This window comes from Pleurodeles waltl, chromosome 5 (assembly GCF_031143425.1).
Source record: "Pleurodeles waltl isolate 20211129_DDA chromosome 5, aPleWal1.hap1.20221129, whole genome shotgun sequence".
Lineage (NCBI taxonomy): Eukaryota > Metazoa > Chordata > Amphibia > Caudata > Salamandridae > Pleurodeles > Pleurodeles waltl.
The window spans coordinates 1,097,444,010-1,097,467,330 of record NC_090444.1 but is presented as its reverse complement, the minus strand read 5'-3'; the positions used below and the strand labels follow the sequence as shown (position 1 = coordinate 1,097,467,330).

General features: G+C 44.7%; 1 protein-coding gene across 2 annotated transcripts in view; it reads left to right on the top strand.

The window, feature by feature from the left end:
• Window positions 1-23,321, top strand: part of PDE10A (phosphodiesterase 10A) — a 1,332,617-nt gene that overhangs the window by 872,282 nt on the left and 437,014 nt on the right. For both annotated transcript variants that reach the window (XM_069235310.1, XM_069235309.1), the window contains exon 11: window positions 8,263-8,405. In XM_069235310.1, the coding sequence (XP_069091411.1) occupies window positions 8,263-8,405 (143 nt within the window). The remainder of the gene's footprint in view (window positions 1-8,262; window positions 8,406-23,321) is intronic.

Here is a 23,321-nt window from a genome sequence, read left to right as displayed (position 1 = left end):
GTTTCAGCCACTCACCTAAACATATGGCTTCTGCATCTGTATACTTATTCCGCACTTAAATGTTTGCTGTATGTGCTGTTGAAATGTAAAAAGGCCCACATAATATTTCTGTATCTGAGCACCGTAAAAAGTTGCTAAGAAATAAAATTGTAAATACATGAGCGATAATTAGTGCTTGCATGCTTGGACGCAAAGGGTTGAAGATAGTTTTAATATTTTGAGCCCATGCTACAAATTTCTTTCTATATTATTTAATGGCACTAATGAAACAAGATCATCAAATGAACATTATAAATTAATAAAAGGAGAAAAAAAAACTTTGAAAAACTGTTTGCGAAAGAAAAAGTGCATTGACCAAGTTTCGTCTCAGGACATGTTCTACCTTGAATAACTGTCTTTTCAGTCTTGAAAAGGATTTAACTTATTGTAAGCTAACTGTGGTTACATTCTTTTTTTGCTGTGTGACGTCTTTTGAGCAGGTGGTCAGCACCCATGAAAAAACACTCCCTGTTGATATTAAATCTACAGACTTTTATCGAGGCTGTAGTGTGATGACCTGTGCCATTCACAATGGGCATTGGTCAACAAAGTATTCTTTTGTTTGATCTAAATTGGCCTTTCAATATGCGTTGTTCATTAGCAAGATTAATGTAAAGTTACAAAAGAGATTGGCGTGCTTCTTCTTGTTCCAAATAATTGGAGCCCTCAATTGTCCTGGGTATGGTAGAAACCAGACCTCCATCCTCTCTACAGTACCTCTCTGGAAGGATCTTTTATATTGGCCATAAAATCTGGTCCTATTTATCTATCTTCTGTCTCTGAGCTTGTGCACTTGCTTGCTAAGGAAGTGGCCTTATGTGCTTTTTGCCCTGTCCTGGTAAAAATATAAAGGTTCACCATATGCTCAGAAAAGCCCCACCAGACTGTATGATAAAAAGAAACGCAAAGAGACACACATTTCCTCTCCTTGTACGTTATACCATGTTTTACTTATTTGTATCAGCAAAAATCTTTAGATCAAACAAGACCAGAACCTTAATCTTATCCAGTTTTTCAAGCATCAGCTCTATAGGCCTGCTTAGTCTTAGCAGAATTTGAGGCCTGGGGCTATACTGGGGACATCTGCCACCCGAAAATAGCATATGTTTCAGGTTTAGTGATGAAAGCCACCAGAACGAAGCATCTGGATTAATTGTTGGAGTAATTCTGGTTAGTGGTAATTTATCACCTGTGAATCGTTTTGTAATGTGGAAAAAAAAGCTAAGCGGTTAGTAGTGTCAACTGAAACTATAGCTGATTGTTCAGGATGGGATGTCCTTTCTAGATCACAGGCTTAACTAAAGGATCTGTGAGATGCACACGCAATTGCTAGGGGTACCAGTGAGTAGTCTAAACAGCGAATAGGCAGTGCACTCTGCCACTGCCAACTCTTTTCTTTAGAAAGGCTTTAAGGGGTATGCTCACACTCCCATCCATCACAACCCCCCCATCCCAGAGTCAGTCAAAACCGGCTTGCAGACAACTTCTACTCTTTCCTCAGGTCTCAGTGAATAGTTAAGGTGAAAGATGAGGGTCCCTTCAAGATGAGAAGCATCACTACACTACTGCACCACAATGGCAGCCATGATTTTGGGGGATTCCCACATATGTTCAGGAGTTTATGTACAGTATGCTATAACAAATAATAAAACCCTCATTAATCTACTTTGTACCATTAGAATGTGGCCATGAACTTTATTTTTGGTTGCTGTATTTGAGTTGTTGCAAATATAAAAATAGAATTGCTATTTTAAATTTCCAGAAATGTATTTCATCTTTTATTCTGAGTTTATAAAATGATGGAAACATGATTATTTTCAACCTACTTACAGGCTATACTACTCCCTAACATATGATGCCACTTTCTAATCCAGAAATACTCCCTAATCATGGCAGGGGGAGTGCCCCAGTTTAAGTAGGATTTAGTCAAAGTAAAAGTCCTTTAAGCTTATGACTTGGGGAAGTCAGGACATTGTTCGAAACACTATTTGGGGTAAGAAAACGAATGTTTTGGTTTAGAGATCTATTTTAAAAACAGGGGGGGGGTGGCCAAGATAGCGGTGAAGTAGAATGTGTTGTCTGCTCTGCCCGGACCAGATACAGAGACAGCTAGCGGTGTCCTGAAGCACATGAATACCAGACAGCTTTTCCCCCATGCAGCTGTGACTGCCGGACCCTCATCGTTGGGCTTGTTCCGGAGCGGATCAGACGACGGCTGACCGCAAGATAGACAAGATGGTAGCTGCCTGAGGTGTGGAGCCCTTGCCTGAGCCGCATTGCCTCCCCCTGCTACGGCTTACAAACATGCAGAAATGACTGGGCCCCTCTGGGCGTTGCTGGGAGCCCGCAACTTTGTGGTGTGGTGCCCTGTTGGCATTTCCTGCTGAGGACCAGCGTCCCTGAAGGAGACAAACTGGCAGCCACCTGCCTTTAAAGCCAGACCCCTCGCCGTACAGCCTTCTATGACTGCAGCCGTCAGCCTCTCAAGCAGCAGACAGAGCGCAGGGATCGAAGTTTGAAGAGGCTTACACCAGCAGTTGTGACACCAACCCTGCTGAAATCCCCTGACACCACCCACCCACCCACCCCCTATATATAAATCCAGCGGGTCCCCTGAACTGTCAACACCTGGGAGCCGGGTGTGGAACTTGGGGAACTGGTCAAGTGGTCAGAGTGACGTTAGCCCTTTGGAGACCCTGGATTGCTAGCCTTGCTTAGTGTTCACTCTTAGGATGGAGTTCCCGCCAGTTGCTGGGGGAGTTGTGGTGGCTGGAACAATCCCAGGGCTTTGCCTCCCATCCCCCCACTGACAGAAACAGGCCTGAAGCTCCTGCTGTAGTGATGTCTGAGACTTGGGGAGGGGAGCGCTCCAGGTTGTGATGTCCAGGGCCAGGTCAGACTGGTCTAGAAGGTGCACTTGCCTGCCCATTCCTGCCGCCCTGACTGCCTAGTGATGATGGGCACACCCCTCCTGGTGTCTCTTGCTCTCTGGGGGGTCCACCAGCGGGTGGAACCTTTGCTGGGGGGCCCTGCTGAAAGGTGAGCTGAGTAGAGTACTGTAGCATTGATGACAGAGCGCCATAGGCTACACCCAAACCAACTGCATTTGGCACCTACAAATGACAGACGCGAGCAGTCAATGCAAGACATGCTCATCCACTCTACAACGGCTTCTTCCAAGGACCCTGGGCTGAGCTCGCAGCTGCCCCTCAGGTGGATGCAAAGAGGGGGAGGGGGGCGATCAAGTCCAAGTGCCAGAGAACCAGTCCTTTCTGGTATCCCTGTACAGCTCCCTCAAGGTCGATATCCAGGAGCTCAAGAAGGACTTCCCGCAAGCCCTATGTGAAGTGCAGCAGGACTTAAACTCAATGAGTAAGTGAGTCTCCTTCTTGGAAGGGAGTGAACTGTCAAAGCGTGAAGAGGTGGAGATCATCTGAGAGGAGGTTATACATCACCACGAGCAACACGACAGTCTCCGGACCCTGCCAGGAGCCCTTGAGAACTGATCCTGCGATAACATCCCCCCAGGGGAGTACCCGTGGGCTCTGACATCCAGGTCTACGTCCAAGCAATGTTTTGCTCTGTCCTGGGCTGAAGACTCCGTGCTGCATTTGGACAGGGTACATCAGGTCGGCTGCCCTGGAGGCTGACAGACATCCTGGCATGCTTACATGATTTACAAGCCAAAGAAGACATCTTGAAGAAAGCCGGGACATCTGTCCACTTCCGCAGGCACCTCATCGGGGTCTTTCAAATGATATCGCTTGCTACCCTCCAGCACCGCAGGGTCTTTAAGCTGATCACTGAGTTTCTGCGCTCGAAAGACGTGTTCTATGGCTAGGGGCACCCCTTCAGGCTGATTTGTCGCTCGGAGGACCAATATATCAACCTAAGACGCTAGAGGAGGCCCGACCCATTTTAGATCTGCTGGGAGAGCCTTCTGCCCGATCAATGCCTGCTTCCCCACAGAGCTCCCCCACAAGTGCACTGCTAAGGCAAATGACTGGCAAACACAAAAAACACTCTTGCCCTTGCCCAAAACAATGTGCTGAGGAGAGCCAAGCAGTCCTGGACAGTCTAGTGTCTGGAACTGGCAAGTCCACAGCATGAACGCCAACAATACCTATACTGTGAGTCAACAACATGCCTACCCTCTTAGGGATCCATCCTTCTGGCCGTGGTCTGCAGCGGGAGGATGGTGCCACAGGTGCACCCCATGAAGAACGTGCCTTGCCCTACTGACCGGCCAATGCCCAGCTTACGATCTTCCATTTCTAATGGACTTGATAATGTTGTGATTTTGTTTTTACTGTTGTTGGGGATTTGTTATTTATTACTCCTTCACATTTCACTGCCTGCATTTACTAGCATGCATGCCCAAGGCAAGGGCCTGGCTGGCCTTCCGTGGTTTGATTTTATCTTTCCAATGCTTCAGTGGTAGCCCTAAGTGGTGGATACTTGTCGGTTCTCCCACGGTTTCCTGGAGGTTAAGGTGACATGCCACAATGTTCGAGGCCTCAACAACCCGACTAAGCGTGGCATTGTCTTGTCTTTCCTGGAGCGATCTGGCGGTGACATATGCATCTTGCGGGAGGCCCATCTGCTCCCCAAAGATGAACTTTGGATGAAATCTCACTGGTTCCTACGTCAGTGCTGGTCCTCAGGTCCTGAAAAGAAGGGGGTGGTGATCCTTCCCTCAAGGGGCAACCTGAACCAACCCAGTAATTCATACTAACCTGGACTGATCTAGTCAACGTTTTGGCCACTGCAGTGCCTTGTTGTCCTAGGGCATCCAGTAGCTGGACGACACTTCCACCATAACACGCGGGGTCACACATACTACTCTGCGGCTCATAAAACACATACCTGCATCAATTACTACCTTGCCTCCCCTGTGATACAGTCCCTTGTTCAGAAAGCCCACATTGTCCCCAGGTCTTGATCTGATCATGCCCCCTCTCACTGGTATTTCGAGTATACGGGCTCCACCGCCAACCATCTCACTGGTGGTTTCAGGATAGCCTTCTCCAGTCCGCATCCACAGTAGAAAAGCTACGAGTGGGGATCGTCAACTTCCTCACGAGCAATGAAATTATGGGGAGACAAGTGACCTCTTTAATGGAGGACTTGAAGCTGGTAATCTGGGAGGAGCTAAATAGCTGTTTTGGTGACTGATAACCGCTGTAGGAGGGGGAAACTCCTGGAACTGGAGCAGAAGGTACTAGAGCTGGAAGCCATATATAAACACACGGGGCGCTTCGGGTATGGAGGGAACTGGAAAAAACATGCATGCACCTCAAGTGCGTAGACCTTGATAGGGCAGAATATGCGATGGAATGACTAATACATAAGTTTTATCTAGGGAGTATTCGCTGCTGCTGGATGCTAGCCAGCAAGCTCCAGGCTAAAACCCATAAAGACAGTATCAAAATGATCCATAACAACTCAGACACTTTTGTCCCTGGAGATACCCAAATTACAGCAGTCTTCCAGGACCTCTATAGCATACTGTTCAAAGCTTCTGAAAGTTTGGCTGGTGGTATTTCTGAGTACCTGGAGGTGGCTACAGTGACTCCTCTTTCACCTCATCATTCTGATGGCCAGGAGAGGCCTTTCCGTTTGGTAATCTCGGCTATAGCACGCCTCAAGCCGATAAAGTCCCCTGTGGTGGATGGCTACTCTTCACAGTTCTACAAAGTCTTTTGTCAAGACCTTGCCCCATTGCTTGCCCTCCTCTTTAATTCCTATAACAACACCGGGTCCATCTAAGGCACTCTATGCTGGAGGCCTCCTTTTAAATTATCACGAAACCTGGTAAAGATGCTACTCCATCTGGGTCTTATAGTTATATATCTCTCTTGAATATTGATGCCAAACTGTTCACCAGTATCCTCGCTCATTGCCTCAGTCCCCTCATGCCTGTCCTAATCAACCCTGATCAGGCTGGTTTTATCCCTAACCTCCACTGTGGGGAAAATACCAAATGCATCCTTCATCTCATGGTCAAGATCCACCGGTCCCAAAGAGAGGCTCTCCTTCTTTCACTCGATGACGAAGATGCGTTTGGCAGGGTGCACTGGCCCTGTCTTCCTGAGACCTTGAAACACTTAAGCCTTGGAGAGAAATTTTGAAACTGGGACCAAAGTGTATATAGGTACCTGTGGGCATTGACCTCTACATGGATTTTGTGATCCTTACCCTCACAGGCTTAATATTGTCCTTCCACTGCCCTGGTGTCAAGCTCCACTCCTTTGGGGAAGTGTCAGAGTTCAAGGCTAATATATAGAGATCCCAAACCCTGACCCTTTAGTTTGCCCTGGCACACGAGGCCTACCTTTGCTCTCTGTTCCCTTTAATTGGGCGGAGGAAAACATCCGTTACCTTGGCCTTAAGCTGGCTCTTTTGCTGACTAGGGCTGCAGTGCTCAATTACACTGCCCTCACCTCCCAAGTCCTGTCGAATTTGGCTCACTGGCCCGGGTGCTATTGTCCTGGCTGGGAGGATAGCTGGTGTCAAAATAATAGTCCTCCTCCAGATCGTCTACATTTTTCAGGCCCTACCACTGACACCGCTAAAACATATACTTCGGTCTCTGCAGTTAGGGATCAATACGTTTATGTGGTATGGTAAAAAACTTCGTCTCGGCAGGTGATTTCTCTATCGCACAACACTGGAGGGTGGGCTCACCATACCCATAATTGTATGATACTACGAAGTTGGACCAGGCTGTGGCGGGTTCCCTCATATGGGAAAAGCAAGACTCCCCCACAGACATAGAGAATGGGGCCTCTACTCTTCCCCAGTGACTGGCTCTGCATTCAAGGTATGGGATGCTGTGGCAAATGAGCCAGACTGACCTCCTTTCCATTCTCTATGACGCCAATCCTAGCGAACCTCAACTTTTCACCAGGGATGCAGCAGGAGGTGTTCTGATGGTGGCAGGAGGGAGGTTGCAAATGATAGGCTGCCTGTTTAACATACAGTGCATAATCCTGTTTGGCCAATTGAAGACAGACTATGACCTACAGGAGACTAATTTCTTCCAGTGCTTAGAAATACAATATTGGATAAGGCAGCCATCCAGCAAACCCTACACCGAGCACCCTCTCACCCCTTTTGAGAAATGGGTCTTCCTCAAGAAAGACAACAGATGCCTTTTCACAGAGATCTGTACTTTAATGGGTGGGGCAACCACACCAGCCAAAACGGTGGGGCAGAGACGGTGGGAGGAAGAACTGGGCAGGACCCTTTCCATCAAATATTGGGAGGACATCTACTACCGAGCCCGTCACACTGCTCCATAATATGGTGAGTTTAGAGATGGCATATAATATTGTTGCATACTGGTACCTCAGCCCCCCGTGCTGCTCCAAACCTAGTGTCTGTGGCACATGCATGAGTGCAGGAGGGCTGTGGGGGGAAAGGCACCTTGGTCCACTTTCTTTGGCACTGTCCGAAATTGGTCCACTTCTGGGAACGTATTCTGGATATCATAGACGGGGCCTTCAGCACAGCCATCCCAAGGTTCCTGACCTACATGATATTGGTGCTCTCCAACCCTATCACAAACCCCTAGCCCTCACTGAGGGGGACATAGATGGCCCTGAAAGCGGTCCACCAGGACATTCTCTTCTCCTGGTGTACTGACAGAATTCTTGACTATACAACATGGCTCCATAAACTATGGTTCATTTTGGAAATGGAAAAACTTTTCTTTGCTTTGGACCCAAAATCTGCCACTTACCCCGACGTGTGGGCGCCATTCATCTTTATTCTGTCTACCAAATTTACTGAATTGACCTGCCCGACTTAGCTTACACTGTTGCACTTGCTCCCCTCGACAGAGAGGTCTGTATCAGCCTTGCCCTAAGTACTACGTATCAACACGTACTTGCCCAAGTCTGACACATGAAACACCAAATAAAAGTTGTAAGTTACTGAAGCTATCTATGTAGAATGGGTATGGGGGTTCTTCTATGGGTTGTTTGCTGAGTTTCAATTCTGTCTTTGATGCTGCAGGCCCCAGGGTTGTAGATGGACAACTGTGTACTCGAATGTTTTGCTTTTATTACAAAATCAGCAGAATTGATCCATAAAAACAAAGTGACTCATGCATGGTATATTATTTGAAATGCTTTGCAATTTAAATAAAAATCTAAATCTAAATATAGTTTGGTATAACTATTATGAAATTAATGGGTGCTAATTACATTTTTAATACAGATTTATGCAAAAAACCTCGTGAATGCAGATCGCTGTGCACTCTTCCAGGTGGATCACAAGAACAAAGAGTTGTACTCTGACCTCTTTGACATTGGTGAGGAGGATGAAGGGAAACCTGTCTTTAAGAAGACCAAAGAAATAAGGTGAGGGGAGTGCAAAATGAATTTGTCTGGTTGTATAATTAATCCTGCACAGTCGTTATGACCTTAGTGCTCTGGCAGTATGCATAAGGCATTCCTTTTGGCACAATAGAACAGGCGATAGGCAACAGCTTATTACAATCAATTCAAGCAAACCCTTGCCTGTAGCTTTAATCCCATTACATATTAACCTCTTAGATTCACTTTGAATATGGAAGGGAACTGTACACGTTTGCCCAAAATATAAATTAATTTTGTTTCCTCACTAGATCAACCAATGGAAGTGTGAACAGTTGAATATGGTCTTTTTAACGTATGCTTTACATGTTTTAAGCATTCAGAGTATGTCACTCCTTACTTTAAAAGCATACTGGTCTGTCCCGAGCCTTAATACAAGATAGGGCCAGTATAGTACAGCAACATAACCCAAAATGAAGAGCAGTAACACAAACTAGGAAATCACTATGGGCCTGATTTAGAGTTTGGAGGATGGGATACTCTCATCACTCGACTGTACACTTTATACTGTTGCCTTTTTGTAACATTGTGTTTTTTGCCTTGTCAATTTTATTTTCTAATTCACTAGAGATCAATGGCCAAAAGTGTAAATAAATGTCATTCTCTTGATGCAAAGGTTGTTGGAAGGTTTCGTTTTCCCACATTTATCACTATAAGGTAAATCTATCACAGAACCAGTGGAAGGAATAAAGGGCAAAGGAGGTCATACAATACCTTCATAAGTGCTTATTTTCTCACAGTTCATGCTTGATGGCCACAAAAGGGCCCATAATGCATTTTCAGTCCTGCCAAGTACCACGCATCAGGGATAAGACTAATGTATTTTAATGCTGGTGTACGCAACACCGCACTAAAATGCATTAGTCATGCATTATAGCTCCCAGGGAGCATGCTAGCACTAGTGGAGATTGTAGTGCATTTAAAGTGGTGAACACAGTATGCTTGCCAGCTGCTTGGTTTGTCCTCACAAAAGTTGCTGCCTCAATCTTAATTTAGTAATTTTCACTACATTAAATTGATTTATACACTGGCATTGGGCCAATACAAATAATTGTAACCCACTTTCAAGGCAGTTGAAGCTAAGCCTCCCCACCCAGCAGTGGGCGCACCACGTGGTCTATGTCAAGTGCAGGAGGTTGTGATGGAAAAAAAACAATGTGAACCTGCCAGCCGTTACAGAGGCCTAGCCCCTTGTAAATCTGGGGACGGCACCTGTTGTTGTTTTGCCAGTTGCAGCAAGGTCCGAGTGTGACATGCAGGGTCTCAGTGGGCGACAGATCAGATGGGCAGCAGTTGTGTTTTATTTACCTCATCCGAACATGCACAGTCATTGGAGAAGGTTAACTTACTAGCACTGACAGTGGTAGGTCTGTGTTTTGTAAAGTCCTTGCAGGGCCTGGGCTGCTTTCCTCATACCTAGGCAGATTGCAGCCGCCCGAGAAGTGTTCCGAGCCGGTATAAAAATAATCACTTACACCTCTGCCTACCCACATGTGTTGGGAACGAGAGCATACAGACTTGTGTCCCAGGTGAGCACCTGTGAGGTGGGCTAGCCAACCCAGCCTGCTGGACTCCGTACATTGCAATTCATGCAGCGATGTGGCTCACGAGCCAGGAACATTAAGGTCTGACATCAGTGCTGCCAAATGCAAGCTGGACATTGTTACAGCACTAGCAGTGAGCACTACCATCGAGGATGCAGCCTGGAGCGGACTCTTGTGAGTAAGTCTGTATGCCAGCACTTGCTGTCAATCCTCATTTGGTGAGCAGATAGTACTATTTCTGTTGGTGGTTGGCCTTGTTGCAAACCAGTTCTGTAATGAGCTTTTTTGGAGTAATCCTGAATTGGGATCCATGTCTGTATGCTATTGTAGTAGTTGTAGTCGGAGGCATGGTCCTATAGTGTGCTGCATGAATATCCAGTGTGCTGTACTGTGGTCAGATTAAGGTTGCCATCTTTCCCTGGCACAAATAATGGTGATATGTTCATGTTTCAAGATTTTGCAAAGGCCTGGACATGCAACGTAAATCGTATTTTACATAAACTAATTTGTATTGACTTTAACATGACTTTTGGTCTTTGCTTACTTTAATGATCAGTCAGGGATGACTAAGTCAGCTCTAGAATATATTTTAAAGTGCTTTCTTCTTATAATTACAGTTACAGTGGAGTGGAGGGGAGCACCTGGTGGGGAGCATTAGGAGAAAAAAAGAAACAAACAAATAGTGTGCCTCAGAATATTTTGGGATCCACAGGAAACTGTAGTTGTATTTGGTGAAGGAAACAATATGCAAGAATGTACAGAAAACCAGGGAAACAAAGATGATGGATAATAGCAGTTTCAGGTCTGATCCTGGAACGTCAATGGTCTTCGAGTAAGGCCCAGGAGAGATAAAATCCTTCAATATATAAGGGATGCCTCAGTTCAGATAATAGCGCTACAGTAGACACACCTCACAAGTAAGGAATCCTATGACATTTTTAAATCCCAAAGATGGGTAAAGGCAGATGGCCTATACAGGTCACACTGGGAGTGTTCTGTTCTTGATTAAGAATCAAATAAACGCCTCCATAGTGAACTATAAATCAGTCAAGAAAGGAAGGTGGGTCATAGCAAACATAAAAATTTACGAGTGTTTATACGTTAGTGGGATACTATGGCCCCAACATAGATGTTACAGACCCCCTGCAAGAATTATGTTGTGAATTACTGGATACCCCACACCCAATAATAATCTCATGCGATTTCAGTGTAGTTTTAGGCAACTCTCTGGATAAATCAAACAAGAGTAAAGCTCAAAGCTGCCCTGAATCAGACATGTTAGATCCATAATGAAACACTTCGCGTTTTTTGGCATTTGGCGAGAGACTTGTGGCCTACATCGAAGTTACACATTTCATAACAAAAAAATATAAACGTCAATCAAGAATAGATTACTTTTTGCTAGATAGGTCACTTATAGCAGAAGTAATAGACATTTGGCATATAGCCACCCATCTATCTGACCATGCAGCAGTTGTCCTGAAGTTGAAATGTAATACCGGTAACCAAAAACAAGGAGGTGCACCTTACATCGTTCACTCATGAAAGATCAAGAAGTGATAGAAATTTTAAAGGCGAAGACTAGTGAGTTGTTTGAGATTAATATAAATTCTGTGGCACCCCATGTGGTCTGGGATTCTTTCAAAGCCTTTCTAAGGGGCATTCTGATAAATCATTCAGCGCAAAATAATAGGGGGAGTATAGGAAGACGTTACAGAAATCAGAGATGGCCATTTCCTCCTTAGAGGGGAAGAGGGATAAGGAATTCCTATTGCCCGACGCCCAGGACATCTTGTTTGGGCTCAAGGGCAACAAGTTTTCATGTTTATTTTGTCCTTGGGACAAGTAGGCCCAACCCTCTGCAACACAAACCCTTTGGCTGCCAGTTTACAGAGACTAGAACAGTCTGCAGTTGAGGTAACGCATGTCCACACGTTAATGCTGTTCGAACTTGTATTTGTGGCTCATTAATTGAAAGCCCTCATTATTAGGGTGAGCGCTGTAAATAAATGATCACACTGCACTACTGACGGTGGTCCCAGTAAAAAAAAAAAAAAGTGTACATAGATGTTTGAAATGTGTACCGATATGAGGCCAATGCATATGTTTGCAGAAGCTTGTAAGCAAGAGTGAGGATTCTTTGCTTTTAAAATAAAACGTTCAGAAAAAATGTAACCAGGAAAAAAAAGGTTTCGCTACTGTGAAACTTTAGGTGCTATTTCTTTGAAGTGTCATTTAGTAAAATGTGTTGATGTATGCTCGTATTTCTAGAAAATATTCTTAATGGAAAATCAGTGTAACCATTTCCAGCAAGAATATGGAAAGCATGAAAATAAACAAGCACCGATCCGACTTTTTTGTGTGTGAGTCTTTTAGTTTTGTCAATGCGTGTCTTGTTTTGACATGGCTTTTGTAACACTTTATTGTTATGGGAGCTGCCAGGTCCTCACCATTGTAACAAACACTGGGAAAAACAAAAAAAACTTTTTTGATCACTAAAAGCAGACGTTGCCACCAGTGGCATGATGAAGGCTCTGCAGCCCCCCCTACAGGGGACCCCTTCAGCTCAGCACCTGCCGCGAATGAGTCTGGAGAGAGGGCCCCTCCATGTTCTTTGCAAAGGGGTCCCATCCAGTTTTGTTACACCACTGATTGCCACTGTAGTTCTTGGCACTGAACAAAACTACTTTGTGTGCCAATATGCTCCTTGTGGAAGAGCAGAATGTGAACACTCACAGTAGTCAGCAGACAGAGAGAGAAATAGAGGTTTAATAAAGACAAAATGTCTTTGTTAACACCAGACCTAATTAGGGACCCAGTTCTTAAAGAAAGTCACAAAAGTGCACCCATGGTATATATATATATATGTCTTTGAATTAGTGGCTTTCTTGAATTCACAAGAAATATACCAGGAAATCGTACTCCTATAAAATATTTGTAAACTGTTTTCTTAGCATGGGCAAATATGCAAGTGTAGGTTTGCTCATGTGAATATCTATTGAGCGTTTATAAATTCACTTTTCCTCCAACCACTTTTTCCCAACCCTGGAAGAAGGTCAACTTCTGCTATTGTCAGGAGTAAATTTCCAACCTTTCTTATTATGGTAAAAGATTAGAGAAGAGCTGGTGAAAACCCTTAAATCATGCAAGTTAGTAGGTTTGCGGACTCCAGCCCTGGAACTACTGCTTACTGCTTCCTCCAGCCCCAGTATGTAGATATGTGGAAAGGTGGCAACATTAAGAAATTGCTACAGTAGGGATTGAAAATGAAAGTATTCAAGCCCTACTATAGTAGTAGCCCTGGCATAATCAGAGCTCTTACATAATGAGATTGCTGCCTAATTTGTCGCCGCACTACTTGGCACCAAAGGGATAAGTAGATTATTTTTTTTTTTTTTTTTTTTTTACAAGACAAGTAGATTTAAGAAGCAACCTGTCCCATGGACAAGAAGATATTTTATAAAATTCTACACCCCTGGGGGAAGTTATCAGAATTCCAAATGCAGGAAGTGGAGAGGGAAGCCCTGGTGGAAGAGATCATGGCGCAAAAGGTCACTTTAGCTGCCACTGTAGAAGCAAGGGTCAAGGCCAGATGGAAGGCAAGCAAATCAGAACACTGAGTATAGTGAAAGCGCAGGGAAACTCTTGGCATGGAAAATCAAAACAGATCTGATTAGAAATGAGGTGAGGGAGATAAGATGTAATACTACTGGCAAAATATTGAAGGAGACCACAGAAGCACAGCAGGCCTTCATAGATTTTTTTGGGTCATTATACACTGGAGACCAAGCAACAACAGAACTCCAAAGATCTGAATGGTTAAAAGGACTCCAGGTTAAAAAAAAAACGCAGAGTGGGAGAAGGAAGAGCTAGTGGAGATAATAACATCGAAGGTGGTGCCGGAGGCTACTAGCAAGGGCAAAAAGGGGAAGGCGGCATGACCAGATGGGTTGCCAAATGAATTGTATCAATGTGTGAAAGAGGTTATTAAGCCTCTCAACGCAATTGTTCGATGGCATTTTCAGAGGAGAAGGCCCCCTTCCAAAATTATGGCATGAGGCTGTGATTACCTTGATATTAAAACCAGGTAAAGATTCCAAAATGTGCGAATCGTACAGGCCAATATCTCTGTTGAACAATGAGTAGAAGTTATTCTCAAATATCGTGGCAAAAAGGACAGGCAATGTGGCAGGGAAACTGATTGTGGAAAGTCAAAGGGGTTTTCTAAAGGGGAGGTACATGCATGACCTAACTCATGAATTAATTGGATCTGTAGATCTAGCAAATGGCAGTAAGATCCCTCTTGCTATAATCACTTTAGATGCCACTAAGGCCTTTGAAAAAGTTAATTGGGAGTACTTACATCTTACCTTCATGCACTACGACTTAGGTGAAAACTTTCGTAGGGTCCTTAAGGACATTTATAAAATCCCTATGGCTAGAATACTGCCAGATGTGAATTTAGCCACGGCTTTTAAGATGCCCACTTTACCCATTACTGTTCAATCTATATATTGAGCCGCTTGCAGAGAAAATCAGGAAGGACCTGTCTATTAAGCCTTTTTTCTTTGCAGGTTGTGAAAAGAAAATATTGTTATATGCTGACGACATAATGGTTTATACAAGTAACCTGTGTCCCGCTTTGGAAAGCTGAGAGCGCTTGACATTGGAGTTCGGGAAGGTCTCGGAATATGCAATCAGTTTGTCTAAAACGGAAATCATGACTGGAATATTGAAGAGGTGCATAGTTTAATTTAAAAATAATTAAAAAATCTGGGCATTAGTATCTGCAATTCCTTGGAAGAAACCACTGAGGCAAATTACAACAGCGTCATGAAAGAGGTTAATTTGTCACTTCTAAGTTGGGCGCGTTTACCGCTATCTTTATATGAAAGAACCAATCTAATAAAAATTTCCATTCTTCCGAAACTCACTTTTCTCTTCAACATGATTCCCTTGCACTTCAAGAAGGCTTGGATACAAAAGTTGCAAGAGAAAATAGACTCTTATGTGGGCATCTAAAGAAGTTAGAACTTCAAAAAAAGAAGTTGAGAAAGAAATATGATATGGGGGAAATAGCACTTCCAGACATCCAACTGTACGCCAGGGCCTTTCTGTTAAAGAACACAAAGGATCTGCTATCTGGGGCAGGTGAAAATCTGTTAAGGGACACTACAGGGAGTGCAGAATTATTAGGCAAGTTGTATTTTTGAGGATTAATTTTATTATTGAACAACAACCATGTTCTCAATGAACCCAAAAAACTCATTAATATCAAAGCTGAATATTTTTGGAAGTAGTTTTTAGTTTGTTTTTAGTTTTAGCTATGTTAGGGGGATATCTGTGTGTGCAGGTGACTATTACTGTGCATAATTATTAGGCAACTTAACAAAAAAAAATATATACCCATTTCAATTATTAATTATTACCAGTGAAACCAATATAACATCTCAACATTCACAAATATACATTTCTGACATTCAAAAACAAAACAAAAACAAATCAGTGACCAATATAGCCACCTTTCTTTGCAAGGACACTCAAAAGCCTGCCATCCATGGATTCTGTCAGTGTTTTGATCTGTTCACCATCAACATTGCGTGCAGCAGCAACCACAGCCTCCCAGACACTGTTCAGAGAGGTGTACTGTTTTCCCTCCTTGTAAATCTCACATTTGATGATGGACCACAGGTTCTCAATGGGGTTCAGATCAGGTGAACAAGGAGGTCATGTCATTAGATTTCCTTCTTTTATACCCTTTCTTGCCAGCCACGCTGTGGAGTACTTGGACGCGTGTGATGGAGCATTGTTCTGCATGAAAATCATGTTTTTCTTGAAGGATGCAGACTTCTTCCTGTACCACTGCTTGAAGAAGGTGTCTTCCAGGAACTGGCAGTAGGACTGGGAGTTGAGCTTGACTCCATCCTCAACCCGAAAAGGCCCCACAAGCTCATCTTTGATGATACCAGCCCAAACCAGTACTCCACCTCCACCTTGCTGGCGTCTGAGTCGGACTGGAGCTCTCTGCACTTTACCAATCCAGCCACGGGCCCATCCATCTGGCCCATCAAGACTCACTCTCATTTCATCAGTCCATAAAACATTAGAAAAATCAGTCTTGAGATATTTCTTGGCCCAGTCTTGACGTTTCAGCTTGTGTGTCTTGTTCAGTGGTGGTCGTCTTATAGCCTTTCTTACCTTGGCCATGTCTCTGAGTATTGCACACCTTGTGCTTTTGGGCACTCCAGTGATGTTGCAGCTCTGAAATATGGCCAAACTGGTGGCAAGTGGCATCGTGGCAGCTGCACGCTTGACTTTTCTCAGTTCATGGGCAGTTATTTTGCGCCTTGGTTTTTCCACACGCTTCTTGCGACCCTGTTGACTATTTTGAATGAAACGCTTGATTGTTCGATGATCACGCTTCAGAAGCTTTGCAATTTTAAGAGTGCTGCATCCCTCTGCAAGATATCTCACTATTTTTTACTTTTCTGAGCCTGTCAAGTCCTTCTTTTGACCCATTTTGCCAAAGGAAAGGAAGTTGCCTAATAATTATGCACACCTGATATAGGGTGTTGATGTCATTAGACCACACCCCTTCTCATTACAGAGATGCACATCACCTAATATGCTTAATTGGTAGTAGGCTTTCGAGCCTATACAGCTTGGAGTAAGACAACATGCATAAAGAGGATGATGTGGTCAAAATACTAATTTGCCTAATAATTCTGCACTCCCTGTATGTTGAAGGAAGTGGTAGGAGGTAGGTCTAAATTAATGTATAAATTCAGTCACCCCAGATTCAATAAAAGAGTGAGATTAAAAGTTTTGCAGGCGACCGCTCAGTTATGGGCCCAGATACGGAATGCAACAAACCTAACGTACTATAGTAAGTATGCCCCCGTGTGGGATTTCCCAGGAACACCAGAATGTCTTACGGACACTCTGGCACTCCCCCTGAGGGTCGCAGGCATTCATGGGATGAACTTGCGGTTAAAACCCAGGGGGCCCTATCAAAATTTTAATATTACCAACTACGGAGCTGGACCCGATCCTTAAAGGAGGAGGAAACGGACACAAATAAACTGGAGGAGGAGATGGTTAAAGGCCTAATTCGTAAGAAGGAAGTGGCGGCCTATTATAGTTTATTTTTAGACGCTCTATACCAAGACCAGGAACATGCACTTTCAATGTGGGGGGATGTTTTCCCAAACAAAGACATCACCCAATTATGGCTCACGTCATGGCACATTTTATATCAAGTGGCAAAACAAGCGCACCTCAGAAGGGCCTACTATACTCCCAAGAAATTTGCTAAATTAAGAGAAGCGGAAAGTCCGGGCTGCAGAAAATGTGGTTTAAGTAAGGCCAGTGACCTCCATATGTTCTTTTTCTGCCCCCATATCCAGGTTTTTTGGCTAGAGATTAGCTGTGTGGTAAATGACATTTTTTACATGCAGACAGATATAGGCCCAGAGTTGTTTTTTCGGGTTGTCACCTAAAGTAGGCAGCTTATTTGGGTATAAACTGAAATTGCTGTTTTATTTGATGCTAGTAGGTAGAAGGGAAATCTGTAAGCAATGGACATCTTTAAAGGCCCCTACCAAAACAAACCGAATGGTTGAATGCAGTAGCCTACATATGCAAGATGGACTCTAACCGAACCATTGCAAAAAAGGCCGGGGTGATGTGGACCCCCTGGATGAGGTGGTTCGAGAGAAAGGCAGGAGACCTTTCTAATACTGTTGTAGTAAGGCAAACTGTCCGATGATTAGAGCCATATGGGATCAAGTCATAGTGATGGGTGAGAACCCCTGTTTTCTCTTAGTCTTGTCCCCTTTTGGGTTTCCCATTTTGATAACCTCAATCTTCCTGGGGTCGTCCTTACACTAACAGAGGAAGATCTTGGGAGGCAAATGAGGACACCGTATAAAAAAAAAAAAAAAATTGTAGTTAAAAGTATGTAGACCTAGGGGAAAATACTGGCTTTTGGCAATTTTGCTAATTTTTATATCGGCTGGGACATTAAGGGAAGTACGATAGTGGCCTTGCATTGCAGGTGTTTTTCAACAGTTTCTAGATCTGTTTAGAGTTTCTTGTTGCTTAACAGTGTGTCATTTCTGATATCTATCTCTTTCCATGCTCTTCCTTGCTTGGTTTTAATCATGGGAAACTGTCACTCTGAATGCCATGCATTTTGTTGGTGGATGTCACTCATTGGTACACTAAAACCAGGGAAATGTCTCACATAAGCATTCTGAAAACGTGGCAACTATGAGGATTCCATTTAAGTAAAGTTTTATGTATCATAGGAAGTACTTCATTTGTGGCATCAGGAGACCTTCTTGAAAGTGTCCCTCATAGTCGTTTAAATGTCATTCATAATTACACTGAAATTATGAAAATGTCACACATAGCAATCTGAAACCTAGGCAGCTATGTTTTTATGTCTTTTAACAATGCCTCATTTGTTCTGTTACAAAACAGGCCTCCTAACATTAGCAGATTCAGTATAAATTTAGGTAAAAAGAAACACCTACACACTCAAGTGTCCTTTTGTGACACATACTAAATAAGCCGTTCAAATGGTTAAATTCTCCGTATACTCCATGGCTGTTTCGATGTTGATTGAAAATGTAGGAGTAGCATTTGGTAATCTTAGAAAGCCATTTTCCTTTTTTGTTTTTTTGTTTTTGTTGTGAAGATGCTCATTGTCTATTAAACTACTGCCATCCATTGATATTACTATATACATCTTCTGTGTGAAATACTGGTTTCTTGATGTGGTTTTCCAAATATTTAGAGGGCTCCAATTTTATTACAAGACCGGAGGCTACCAATATGCGTTAATCCTTTTTAATGCTACTCCATCAGCACTTGAAAGTATTTTACATCATAAACAATATAGAGCAGAATACTGGCAACACAAAACCAGTCTATGCATAGAACAATCTTCCTCTTTTGAATGCTGCTCCTGACAAGATAAGTATCACTTTGTTCTCCTTGTCAACGAATGTAGCCCTTGTTATTATATTATTTAGCTCGATAATTGCAGTTTGCTTTATTTTGTTGTGCTATTTTACTTGATAGTATCTTAATACTCAATTGAACGCTGGTCTGAATATTTTGTGATAGTTTGGTTTTCGGTTTCCAATTTACAGAATAGCTTTGATTTCTTTTCTTATTTAGTTACTTGTTTCAAGTACACAGTCACGCGCCGCTGTCATGGCCTCAAACATTGCACCTGTGTTTTGTTTTATTTTTCGACCAGTGTGCGCCGAGCCGTACTTCCTTGCTGCGAGGACAGCAGGTGTCAGGCTGCCGCCGGCAGGCCAAGGCTTATGACCCCTGTTTAGCGTGAGGACCCACAATTTTCCCAGCTTGAGTGTTTCTCCTGTTGAGGAGACATACGTCAGGGGCATCCCATCGCAAGACTGCCGCCATTTCACTTTGGGATGTAAGGCCTTGGATATAATTACCCCTGCGTTGCTGCTGGAGACAATGTAATGCACCATATGCGTTTTTGACAGTGTTCAGCTGCTCGCCGGCACAGCCAGGCCTTACCTGCCCTTACTTAAGCTGATTATTTTATATTGACTGCGTTTTGAAGACATGGGGGGACATTTTGACCTCGCCGGTCTTTTTTCCAGACCGTCGAGGGACCGCTGTGCGGAAGACCGCCAGTGGTGGCGGTTTGCCGCTCAGCCTATTATGACCGGTGGCAGCTCTCCTTCCTTTTACGGACGGAGAGCCGCCAACAGCCATATTGGCGGGCGGCGGGGAAGTGGGGGTTGCTCCACCTCCACGCCAACAGAACACCGCCCATCAAATCAGGTCCTGTGATTCGGCGTGGCGGTGTTCTGTTGGCGGTGTGGTGTCGGCGGAGCAGCCCCCATGGCTCCCGTCCCCTCCCAGAGGATCGTCGGACCAGTTAAGTCGATCGTCTGTGAGGGGAGGGGGATGGGGGGGTGTTGAGTGTTGTGTGCGTGCATGGGGGTGTGCGTGTGTGTATGTAGAGGGTGTGTGTGAGTGCGTGTATGCTTGCAGGAGGTGTTGTGTGTATGGGAATGAGTGCGTGTATGTCTGAATGTGGGTGTGCGTGTATGACTGTGTGTGGATGTTGGCATGTATGTCGGTGTGTGTGCGTGTATGTGTGTTGGTGGTGCGTGCGTGTCGTGTGTGTATGTGTGATGTTATGTTGGGGGTCGGGGTGGGGAAGGGGGGTCCTGCCACCTTTGGGGGGTGGCAGGGGGTGGGGGGATAGGGGAGGGAGTCGGGGTGGGCGTCGGGGGTGGGGGAGACCCCTATCAGTGCCAGGGAAGGAATTCCCTGGCACTGATAGTGCTTACCGCCATGGATTTCATGGCGGTTCAAACCACATGAAATCCATGGCGGTCAGCCGGGTCCAAATACCGCCGGCGGTATAGTGACGGCCGCTGGGCTGTAGACCCTGGTCTCCAGCCCGGCGGTCGTCTCCACCCTGGCAGGGGGAACGGAGAACCGGCGGTTGACCATGGCGGTAACCGCCATGGTCATGATCCACACGGTGATGACCGCCAGCCTGTTGGCGGTCTTACCGCCGCTTCTCTGCCGTCCGCCAGGGTCATAATGACCCCCATAGTCCTTAAAATTCAGTTAAATATTGTTCAATATTAGTTCATTAGTTACAGGATATATTATTTATTTTCTATATTGGTGCTTAGGATACATTATTGGTGCTTGCATAAATACTTTGCGCACCATGTCTCAACAAGAAATAGATTGTACTGATATTCCTGAAGGTAGGCTCAGCGAGAAAATTATCAGGAAATTAATGCAGCATGAAATGAGTAACTATGTACGCGAAACAATTACCCGAATGATGAGTAGGAAGTGATCCAATATGGAATCAGACCATGAGAATCGTTCCATCTCTGAGACAGAGCCTAATACAGCAAACAAGATGGGTAAAAAGAGGACAAAAACCAAGCACCTAGAGATAGGATCTTTACCCCCTACAACATTGGGAGGTCTAAGCACCTCAATAAACAGTGTTGCCCAATGCGGCATGGAAGAGAGAGGTGTCCTAAGCGGCACAAGTGATTTAAGATGTTGAGTTTAATGGCCAAGTTGATGAGGGAAATGTTTGATGAATACGTGTTTGGTCTTGATCAAGGGGATATCGATGGGGATGACCTCTTAATTGATGATTCAACCCCCTCGTGCTCTAAAGATGTCATTAAAATCCCTCTGGGGGAAGAGATTGTAGGAGGCTGGCCAGGTTTGTTGTGGGTACCTATGGTGCTTACAAATTATACCAGGTCCAGTAATCCCTTATTAGTGTAGTGTGGTCAGTATCTAGAAGCCAGGCTCTGCAGAGGTAGCTGTGGATGAGCAGGCAAGGCTTATCTAGGAGACATGCAAACCTCATGCAGTAGCACTGTAGTCACACAGTACTCACTCACATGAAAGAAAATACTCAGTGTTACAAAAATAAAGGTACTTTATTTTGGTGACACAAATACCAAAAATACCATAGAGACTATACTCCCTTAGGCGGTAGATAATACACAAAATAAATACACTAATATGCATAAACAGGTGTAAAAACAGTTAGAAAACAGTGCAATTAGTGAAAATCACAATAGTTAGAAATGGGCCTTGGGGGAGCAGAAACTATATACTAAGAAAGTGGAATGCGAAAGTCGGTCTCCCACCTAGGCAAGTGTGGTCTGTAGAGGGGAGCTGGGAGTACTAGAAACCCCCAAAGGTAAGTACTAGAAACCACTCCAGTGCCAGGAAAGCAGGAGTAAAACACAGTAACTTTCCCAGAACACACACACACACACACAAACAAAAAGAAGGATTATGCAAGAACCAGAAGAGACTACCCTTAGGACTTGTGGAAGAAGGAGACCAAGTCCAAGAAGCACAGAAGAGTCCAGACAGAATGGAATCCCCTGCTAAACCGGATAAAGGTCCAAAAGAACCACCACTGTCAGTATTGCAACCAAGAAGACAGAGTTGGGTTTCTGGTGTGCGCAAGTGATGTCCCACGGCGGATAGAGGATTGCAGTCTGGTTTACGTCGCTGGAGTCCGCCAACAAGCCTTGGCACATGCAAAGCTCGCAGTTAGCGGAAAATGGCACTGCCCTGGACCAGGAAGGACCACCTGGACTCTATCCAGGAGGAGGGCCAGAGGGCTCTCTCAGCAACTCAAAGATCCCACAGAAGACAAGGCAGTGTGCACAGGAGTCCCACAGCACGGGGGCAAAAGAGGCCCACGCAGCACTACAACAAAGGCTCTCACTCTGCCGGAGAACCACTCCGAAAGCTGTGCATCGCAGGATAGTGATAGAGCTACAAGAAGCACGAAGAACTTCATGGCAGAACGCCAACAATCCTTGGCAGCTGCAAAAACAGGCAGTGCATGGGGGTACTGTCTTGTGTGGGGAGGCAGACTCTTACCTCCACCAAAGTTGGACAGTAGGACATCAGGACTGTCGGGATTACTTCAGTCCACCACCCTTGATGCAGGATCCGCGCAGTTCTGCATGAGGGGTGGCAGAAGCTAGGGCTGCCTGGAAAACCTCAGGAGGCTGCAATGGCAAAACTGGGGGTCCTCTAAGGAGCCCCCAGAGTGCATGAAATCATACCACTAAAGCCTTGGGGTATAATTCCAACATGTTTGATACTAACCATGCCTATGTTCGTAGTTACCATTATGTAGCTAGATATAGGTAGTGACCTATGTCCAGTACATGCGTAAATGGCATCCCGGCACTCACAAAGTCTGGGAAGATGGTCCTGGAAGTCACGGTGGCACCTCTGCTACTGCAGGGGTGCCCTCACACACAGGCACATTGAACCCTGCCCTCAAGGCTGGAGGGACTGCTATAGGGGTGGGTTATAAGTGACCTGGTGCAGCGTAAATGGCTGTGAAAGGGTGCTTGCACCTTTTCACGCAGGCGGAAATGGCAGTCCTGCAAAAGCCTTTGCATGCGCTCCCTATGGGTGGCAAAATATATGCTGCAGCCCATAGAGATCCCCTGGAACCCTAATGCCCTGGGTACCTAGGTACCATATACTAGGGACTTATAAGGGGGCACCAGTATGCCAATTGTGGCTGAAATACAGTGTTAACAGTAAGTAACAACCAAATTTAGAGGAGCGAGAGCATAACTACTGGGGTCCTGATTAGCAGGCTCCCAGTAGACACAGTCAGGCACACTGACAGGCAGAAAACAGGGGTAACCATGTCAAGAAAGAGGGTACTTTCCTACAGAGATGTTCTCTCCCATAATATAAAGCAACCCAGGAGTGCCTAGTAGTGGCCTCTTGAGAATGTAAGTAACTTTATTAAGAGGCGAATCAGAAATCC